At 39.9% G+C, this 9,995-nt stretch overlaps 1 protein-coding gene across 2 annotated transcripts in view; it reads left to right on the plus strand.

Moving 5' to 3' along the window:
* WARS2 (tryptophanyl tRNA synthetase 2, mitochondrial) overlaps window positions 1-9,756 on the plus strand; it is a 94,485-nt gene extending 84,729 nt beyond the window's left edge. For both annotated transcript variants that reach the window (XM_010847217.1, XM_010847218.1), the window contains exons 5-6: window positions 6,817-6,935; window positions 9,078-9,756. In XM_010847217.1, coding sequence (XP_010845519.1) covers window positions 6,817-6,935; window positions 9,078-9,526 — 568 coding nt within the window. In that variant the 3' untranslated portion in view covers window positions 9,527-9,756. The remainder of the gene's footprint in view (window positions 1-6,816; window positions 6,936-9,077) is intronic.
* The last annotated feature ends 239 nt before the right edge of the window (window positions 9,757-9,995 follow it).

Here is a 9,995-nt window from a genome sequence, read left to right on the forward strand (position 1 = left end):
GCATCAGAGTCTTTTCAAATGAGTCAGCTCTTCGCATGAGGTGGCCAAAGTACTGGAGTTTCAGCTTTAACATCATTCCTTCCAAAGAACACCCAGGACTGATCTTCAGAATGGACTGGTTGGATCTCCTTGCAGTCCAAGGGACTCTCAAGAGTCTTCTCCAACACCACAGTTCAAAAGCATCAATTCTTCGGCGCTCAGCTTTCTTCACAGTCCAACTCTCACATCCATACATGACCACTGGAAAAACCATAGCCTTGACTAAACGGACCTTTGTTTGCAAAGTAATGTCTCTACTTTTCAATATGCTATCTAGGTTGATCATAATTTTTCTTCCAAGGAGTAAGCGTCTTTTAATTTCATGGCTGCAGTCACCATCTGCAGTGATTTTGGAGCCCAAAAAGATAAAGTCTGACACTGTTGGAAATAGATTGAAAAGCAAGACAAGGTCTCAAAAAGCTTATTTGCTAGCAGGAGAGAAAGCAAGATACAATTAAATAAGCAAACAAATGAAGTAAAATTATTAGACTAGGATTAACACTATAAAGAAAATAAATAAGACATTGTGAAAAAGAATAACAGGGAAGCTAACTTTGGAGAGTAGAGTTAGGGAAGGTTTCTCCAAAGAGGTGATATTTAAGCTTAGACCTGAAATCAAGGCACCGGTAAGAGTTAAGGGAGGAACATTCTAGTAGAATACAAGAGCAATACATTCAATAGATCCAGCGCCCTGCCTTAAATATTTGAATTATAAACTTCCCAGGATTCATCATCTTGTTTTCTGTCTTTATAGAGTTCAGTAGCAGGAGAGTCAGGTCTCTCACAAATTCATTTCAGTGTTCTGATATAATTTAAACATTCTATATTCAACCAGGAAAAAGTGAGAAATCACTTCTACTATTTCTATTCTTTTTAACATATTGGTACATTTCCCACAGGTGGTGTTAGTAAAGAATCCACCTGCCAATGCAGGAGACACAAGAGATGCAGGTTCAATCTCTGGTTCAGGAAGATCCCCTGGAGTAGGAAATGGTGACCTGCTCCAGTATTCTTGCCTGGAAAAATTCCATGGACAAGAGGAGTCTGGCGGGCTACAGTCCATGAGGTCGCAAAGAGTTGGACATGACTGAGCACATGCACACAGACACACACACACACAACACACACACACACACACACATACACATGCCATTTCCTCCAAACCATATTTTGCAGCTGACATTCCTTGTTTGCACACTACATACCAGGCACCAACTATGAGCTTTGCATGCATTATTTTACTCATTTCTCAAGCAACTCTGTGAGTAGGAACTATTATTAGTCAGCTTTAAAAATTTTTAAAAAGGGATTTAGTTTAAACAACTCACCCAGGAACACCTAGCTGCTGAGTGGCAGAGCAAGAACCTGATCCCAGCCTAACACCAGAGCACCCACTCTAACCACTATGGCCTCTTCTTTATCTGAATGCACATTATATATATTTTCCAAAAAGTTTGCATCCTGAGTGGGTTTTTTGGTCTTATGTTTTTCCACATCATTAAATATTTTATGTTTTTAATGATTTTAATGTTTTCTTTGTTTTGGGCCTTTTGCTCTATAGAGAGATTGTGTTTTCTTTGCTTTTATCTATTCCAGTGCTTTGGAAGGTGTTCTTTCTGGTTTTAGTTCTAGTAGTGGTTATCTTTCAACAAAAACCACCCAAATAAGAACAAATAGGCTTTCAGAGCTTGCCACAGCAAGACTCAGCCACCATCACTTGTGTTCTGCAGCCAGGTGGGGGAGTAGAGAGGCTTTATAGGAAAGGAAGTCTTCAGGGATGCTCTGTTTAGACATTGTTGCCATGGGGAAGCTGGAGGCTAACTGGAAATGGGGCATCTTATGTGATTGGTTTGGGAAACATATTTGACTTTCTCTTGTTGGTCCTAAGTTGGACAAAGAATTGGGATGTTGGCAGTTATTAACCAAGTCTTGACCATGCTGGGTCCATTCCTGCAGAGACTGGTTTGTCTTCCTTGGTTGGTTACTCCAGAGGTTTTGGGTCAGAGATTTTTGGTTATAGAATGTCTGACCATTGTCCATTTGTATACCAGTTTGTATCTTTTTGAAAATATATTTTTGACTCTTTCATTGATCTTTTCAAGTAAAAAATGTGATATTGTGTGGTTAAGATGGCTTATTCATTACACTTGCAGATCCTGAGTCTATACTCATACTTGCTTTTGATTTGTAAACTAACCTGGGATTTTCAATTGACTGTTGTTACATAAATGACTTGATTTCAGGTTACATCATTTTCTATTTCAAATTGTAACCAAAATTTAGACTTTATGTTCTTAGTCTTTTTTAGCCAGTCCTTATACCTCAGCATCTCCATTTCTGAGTTCTTTAGTCCATAGATTTACTTCAACTTTTTTTCCAGTCCTTTACAATTTTTCTTCCAGCCTGAGAATTTCTTTCTGTTCAGCTTACCTCATCTGTAAAATTGATTTATGTACAATAAGAATGTATTAAAAGTGCTTAGCAAAGTGTGCAGCATATAGGAAGTGTTCAATAGCTATCAGTTACTTTATCATCATCATCATCATCATCATCATTATTATGAAAGTGTTAGTTGCTGAGCTGTGTCCAACTGTTTGCAACACCATGGACTGTAGCCCACCAGGCTCCTCTGCCCATGGGATTTTCTAGGCAAGAATACTGGAGTGGGTACCCATTCCCTTCTCCAGGGGATCTTCTCAAACCAGGGATTGAACCTGGGTCTCTTGCATTGAGGCAGATTCTTTACCATCTGAGCCACCAGGAAAGCCCAATTATTAGTGTGAAAGTGAAGTCACTCAGTCATGTCCAGCTCTTTGCGACCCCATGGACTGTAGCCTACCAGGTTCCTCCATCCATGGGATTTTCCAGGCAAGAGTACTGGAGTGGGTTGCCATTTCCTTCTCCAGGGGATCTTCCTGACCCAGGGCTCAAACCCGGGTCTCCCACATTGTAGGCAGATGCTTTACCATCTGAGCCACCAGGGAAGTCCTCAATTATTATTAGTATAGTTCACATATAAAACACAGCTTGGCTAGGTTTTTTAATACTTTTTTCTCACAACCCTATAAACATGGTTTCAACGTTGTATTATCAATCTTTTGTCTGTCTTTATTTCTAACTATTGGCTTATAGGATTTTTCTTTAAGTTTATAATTTAAAATTTTTTTCTGGATTGTGTTTTGGTGTGATTCTCTAGGATTTTTTTTCCTTTTTTTTTTTTTTTTTGCCTTACCAGGCATGCGGGATCTTCTGTGATCAGGGATCAAACCCATGCTGATGCACTGGGAATGTGGAGTCTTAACCACTGGACCACCAGGGAAGTCCCAGGTTTTTTTTTTAATATAATTGAAACTTGCTGTGTTCCTTCAGTAAGTATACTCATTTTTGTTTGCTTACTTCTTTGTTCTTAATTCATTAACCTCTCCTTTTGTTTTAGGTTATTTCTTCTGTTCACGTGGTCCTGATGTCCTCCTGAGGAGGACCATATTCCAGGTCAGAGGATGGCCCTCCAGCCTGTCATTTGCGTGTCATGCTTCTCTCTTTCTCCTCTTGCTCTGAGTTCTTGGAGAGCTTCAGGTTTCTTTGCCAGATCACTGATACATCCTGTCCTTAGGATTCTGCTCCTACTGCTCCCAATTCTTCTGTTATCTGTTTGGTTTCCTTCATCATTTTACTTTCTCTTCATTGAATTGTTTTCTGTCACCACCTATGTTTGTTTTTCTTCTATTGTGATTTCTTGCTCATGTGTAATAACAGCCATGCCCTTCTGAATCCTATTGAGGTTACACAGCAGTTTTCTTTAAAAAACAACAACAACAACAACACACAGTTGTTTCTTGTAAAAGTTCATTTTCAAATGTTTGACCTTGCTCAGGCTCTGAAGGGTAAAGTTCCCTTTCCTTCGTTCCATGATATTTTTCATAGGCCTTGTATTGGGGTCTTTCACTTGTTTGTTTGATTGCCTGATTTCTTTCTCTTTTGGGGGGTGCTGAACTGGGTCTTTGTTGCTGCACAGGCTTTTCTCTAGTTGTGGGGAGCAGAGTCTAGTTCTGTAGTTGTGGTGTGCGGGCTTAGTTGCCCCTCAGCATGTGGGATCTGCCCCGATCAGGGATCGAACCCATGTCCCCTGCATTGGCAGGCAGATTCTTAACCACTGGGCCACCAGGGAAGTCCTCATAGATTCATTTTTATGTGTTGGGTTTTTAAAATCCATATCAGAACAAGAAAACTATATTCAAATAGTGTTTTGCCAGCAGACAAAAATCTGTGAAGGCCTCTGTGTCCGCCATCTGTCTCCTAGGATGCTAGTTGAATTCCCTGCTCAGAATTCAGCAGGAGGGCAGAATCGTGTGCTGCACCCCAGCCCAGTTGCTTGTGTTGCTCAACTAGGTTAGTAGTGATGCCTTGGATAGATTTTCTCCTATTGCCTGCCTGGCTCCTTCATTCTCTGAGCAGATGTATTACACGAAAAAGAACAGTCACCAGGATGCCTGCTCCCAGGTTTCATTCTGCTTCTGTCTCTCACCTTCAGCACTTTACTTTTAATTCATTCACACAGAAGCCTGTTAGTTCGGTGCCATCTCATTTCTTTATTTTTGCTCTTGCTGCCCTTCCCTGTGGAGTCAGATCCAAAATAAATTTCCCTAAGACCAATGTCAAGGAGATCACCACCTATGTTTTCTTCTGGGAATTTTATGGTTCCAGGTCATACATTCAAGGTTTTAATCCATCTTGAGTTAATTTTTGAATATGATATAAGATACCAGTCCAGTTTGGTTCTTTTACATGTAGTTGTCCTTTTTCCCCAACACCATTTACTGAAGAGAGTGTTTTTTGTCGATTGTGTATTCTTGCCTCCTTTGTCATAGATTAGTTGACTGTAATGCACTTGCTTATTTCTGGACTCTGCTCTGCGTTGATCTGTGTGTCTGTTTTTGTGCCAGTACAATACTGTTTTGATTGCTGTAGCTTTGTAATATAGCTTTACATCAGGGATAAAGTACCTAGTCTTTATGCTAGTCAAAACTACCTTCACTTCCTCATACTCTAGACAGTTTTTTCAGATAAACCAGTAGCCTATGGAGAGTAATGCGCAAAAAAATTTTCCAGTTTTTCAGGGACCACTAATTAACCACGAGGCTAGTAGATTCTCTCTGTAACAAAGTACCATAGTTTTCTAGCAGTTTTTCTCTTCTGTGGCTGTTTTGAAAAGTTGTTATTTTTCCACTCATATGTACAATTGTCATTTAAATATTCAAGTGTACTCTAAGGCTGATGCTTCCACAGGCAGAATATTAAACGTCCTTGATCAAGAAACTACAACACTTTATTAGCTGTAAATGTCAACTCCTAGCCCAACACTACATACTTAAAATCACCTGTCTCCTTCCTTAGTAATATTTCAGTATGTTTTCCCCGTCAGGACTTCTCTATAATGGTTCATCTTTCTTTGTTTGATATACCTCCTTATGTTCCAACACAGCAAACTTTATATATGGGATTAAAATAATTATAAACAATGTCTTTATATGTTGATAATTTTCATCTTACCTCTTCTTTTTTTTTTTTTTGGCTACACCATGAAACATGTAGGATCTTAGTTCCACCACCAGGTATCAAACCTGCACCTCCTGCATTGGAAGGGCAGAATTTTAACCACTGGACTTCCAGGGAAAGTCCCATCTTCATTTTTTAATAAAACAAAATATTACAGGGACTTCCCTGGTGGTCCAATGGTTGGGAATCTGTCCTCTCAATGCAGGGGGCCCGGGTTCGATCCCTGGTCAGCGAACTAGATCTCCCATGCCACACACAACCTAGAGTTCACATGTCACACTAAAAAAAAAAAAAAAAGATCCTGCATGCTGCAGCAAAGATCAAAGATCCCACATGCTGTAACTAAAACATGGTGCAATCAAATAAATTATTTCTTAAAAATAAATAAAAATAAAATATTGCAGATAAAATCAAGATCTCCTTTGTTCCTTTCCCCAGACCCTTTCTCTTTCCTTCTTTAGAAGCAGCTATGATCATGAATCTTTGGAGAAGCTTCTAGTATGTTTTTATATTTATATATGCATCTATAACCAATACGTAATATTGTCATATGTACTTTTAAGATAAATGTCAGTGTACTGTACATGTCTCCTGCGACTTGCTTTTTTCATTCAACATTGTTTTTGAGATCCGTCTACATTGTACTAATAGATTTTATTCAAGTTCCCTTAGCATGTTGATTGTTCTATGGTTGCAATTTACATAAAAACAGACAATATTCCAAAAAAAGACTTTGAGTCACTCCCTGTGTGACAGGGAGGAAAACTCTTGCCTGAAGAACTTTCTGCCATCTTTGATTTGAAGAGTGGGGTGGAGTGTCTTTCTAGTGTGAGTGCAAGCCCTGAAGTAAAAAGCGTCTGGTCAAAGCTAGGATAATATGTGCTGACTGGGTGAGGGAAAGAGGAGTGGTTTAAAATACAATTATGCTTGGAGCACATGCTCTTTAGGATACCATTCCTCCCTCCCAGCAAGATCCTGTCACGCTGGTGTTGAAGCCTGTATTCTTCAGATATGGAAGACATACAACTAGAGTAGACAAACATCTCCTTGGCATCTGTCTGATACACAGATAAAGACTTGGGTCTCAACATTCCCTCTGTAGCTGGTGAACATTTGTTGAACACCAACAGTGACATAGGCACAGGAAATGCAGCTGCTTGCAATATCATTTCATTATAAGCAGGAGCCTTGCTGAGTTCTTCTGTCTGTCTTTTATTAAAGGTCCACACATGTTCCTGTTGGGGAGGATCAAGTCCAGCACATGGAGCTAGTTCAGGATCTAGCACAAAGTTTTAACAAGAAGTATGGGGAGTTCTTCCCAGTACCCAAGTCTATTCTGAGTAAGTAGCAAATATGAGATTGTCAAATCAGGTTGCATTTTGAAGAGAGAGGATTGGATGATGGAATAAGAGATTTGGAACTTTCTTGGGACTGTATTTGGCTTTGTCATGAACAGACTTCAAGATTTGTAATAAGAATCCCATCTTTTTCTGTAATGTAGGACTAGTAGGCCTCATTGGATTATTGAATAAAATAACCAAGAAAGTTTGAAAAGCATAAGAGAAACTAGAAACTACAAATAATCATTTTCATTATAAAATAGCATACATATGTACACATGGGTATATGTGTGTGTGTGTCTGTGTGTGTGTGTGTACTCAGTCGTGTCTGATTATTTTGCAACCCTATGGATTACAGCCCACCAGGCTCTTCTGTCCATAGGATTTTCAAGGCAAGAATACTGCAGTGGGTTGTCATTTCCTTCTCCAGGGGATCTTCCCAACCCAGGGATTGAACCTGTGTCTCTTGCATCTCCTACATTGGCGGGTAGATTCTTTACCGCTGGTACCACTTGGGAAGCCATATGTATATATATGTATACATATACACACACACACACACACACATACATATATATGTATTTCTAAACACATCTTATTTGGTAGAGAGGTATCTTTCCCTATCTTGTGGATGAGGAAACTGAGGTTTGGCAAGGCGGGCTTTGTGCCCAAGTCATGTTTCTAGCTGGTTGGGAAGCTGGACCCTACACCAAGCTCTTCTTGTTCCAAAGCCAGCTGACCTTGCCTTCTCTGTTCACAGTAGAACAAAAGTACTAAGAGTGAGAACCACTGGATCATAATCTAGATAAACCAAGAAAGTGCTGATAATCCTCGTACTTTGCCTTCTTATGCACAATGCACAACTGAGGTGGAGTATACAGTTCTGCCTACTGAGTCCAAAACCTCACCTGTGGCTTGCAAGGCTATACTAGTCTGGAATCTTATCAAGGTATCAATATTTTGGTAGCAGTGTTAACTTATGGCAGGATCAGAGATGACTGAACCTAAACTCTGCCCCTCTTTATTAAGCTGACCGCATTTTAAAGAATATAACATGTGCCTAGTATCAATTTAGAAGCAGAAGGTTGATATAAATTCCTAAGGTATTCCAACAGTTCACACAAATATATTTAGGGCCCCCCATGCATTGAAATCAACCTTCTTTTAGCAATAAGGACTATTTTCATGCTTTGGTCAATTTTACTTTATCTATATAAACTTTATATGTTTCTGTAATAGCCATAAATTAGGCAATTATTAATAATACTGGTTTATAAAGCACAGCATAACATTTTTATTCTATCAGAGCAATAACGTCACTTCTCTCACTCTCATGTGTGTGCGCGTGCATGTGTGTTTGTGTGTGTGTTGGTAATTACTTACCTAATTAATGGTAAAGAAATGGAAAGATGCCATAGGTTGTGAAAACTGGCATGGGGGTAGGAAGGGCAGGAGTTGTAGGCAGGGGGTGATTAGCCAATAGGGAAGAGCAGAGAGGAAAGAAACAGGATACTTTTTAAACTGTGCATGGCACAACGGTATAGCTGATACAAATTCACTTGTATAAAATTACATGTTTTTATGTGTATATATACATTAAAAGACGCATGAAAATATGATCAAAATATCAACATTTTATTACATGCTGCTAAGTCACTTCAGTCATGTCCGACTCTGTGCGACCCTAGACCGCAGCCCTCCAGGCTCTGCCGTCCCTGGGATTCTCCAGGCAAGAACACTGGAGTGGGGTGCCATTTCCTTCTCCAAGGGATGAAAGTGAAAAGTGAAAGTGAAGTTGCTCAGTCGTGTCCGACTTCAGATACGATAAGCCGTATCATAGTGACCCCATGGACTACAGCCTACCAGGCTCCTCCATCCATGGGATTTTCCAGGCAGGAGTACTGGAGTGGGGTGCCATTGCCTTCTCTGATTATAGTACACCTTTACTTTCATGCTTGCTCAAATTGCTTGAATTTTTTACAATGAATGTTTGTTATTTATTTAATCAGATAAAAATAATGAAGCTATTTGATGTTCTCACTGCTTTTTAAGATGTAGACACTGACATTCCTATTGGTGTTTTGTTATTTTGTTTACATCTTTTTTTTTTCCCCTGGGATGTGTGTTGGTGTTTCTACCTAGCATCAATGAAGAAGGTGAAGTCCCTGCGTGATCCCTCTGCCAAAATGTCGAAATCAGACCCCGATAAACTGGCCACTGTCAGAATAACCGACAGCCCAGAGGAGATAGTGCAGAAGTTCCGCAAGGCTATGACAGACTTCACCTCGGAGGTCACCTACGAGCCCGCCAGCCGAGGAGGCGTGTCCAACCTGGTGGCCATTCACGCAGCGGTGGCCGGGCTCCCCGTGGAGGAGGTGGTCCGCCGCAGCGCTGGGATGGACACTGCTCGCTACAAGCTGGTGGTGGCAGATGCTGTGATTGAGAAATTTGCTCCAATTAAGAGTGAGATTGAAAAACTGAAGATGAACAAGGACCACTTAGAGAAAGTTTTGCAAGTTGGGTCGGCAAGAGCCAAAGAATTAGCATATCCCGTGTGCCAGGAGGTGAAGAAATTGGTGGGCTTTCTATAAGAAGTTTCAGTGAGTCACAAAAAGACTTTTCTATCTTGTGGTCTGTGCACTCCGATAAAGGCAGCTTTTCTCATAAGCAAACAATTAGAGTTTAGCAACACATAATTTGGTACATCTGATCATTGGTTTCATTTGATGAATAATGATTTGTAGGTTTCAAATAAAGCAGTGTTCCGAAACCCAAATTCTCTAGCAAAAAAAAAATGAAATAAAATAACACCCAGAAGGCATAACTATCTGAATCCTCAATTATTTGATGCATGCTCATTGGCCTTAATTTATTGACACAAATATGATTGAGGTAAGTAGTAGTTAATTTGGCCAATGGGTGTTTCATTTTTTGTCTCTCTGGAGTCCTTACCATCACAGGTGCTCCCTATATCTATCCCAACCTTTTTAAAAAGTAATATGTAGAAGTCTTAGACTTATAATCCTTGGGATGCCATTTGGACCAATTTGTGTTCAGATC

This window comes from Bison bison, unplaced genomic scaffold (genome assembly GCF_000754665.1).
Source record: "Bison bison bison isolate TAMUID 2011002044 unplaced genomic scaffold, Bison_UMD1.0 scf7180017864247, whole genome shotgun sequence".
Lineage (NCBI taxonomy): Eukaryota > Metazoa > Chordata > Mammalia > Artiodactyla > Bovidae > Bison > Bison bison.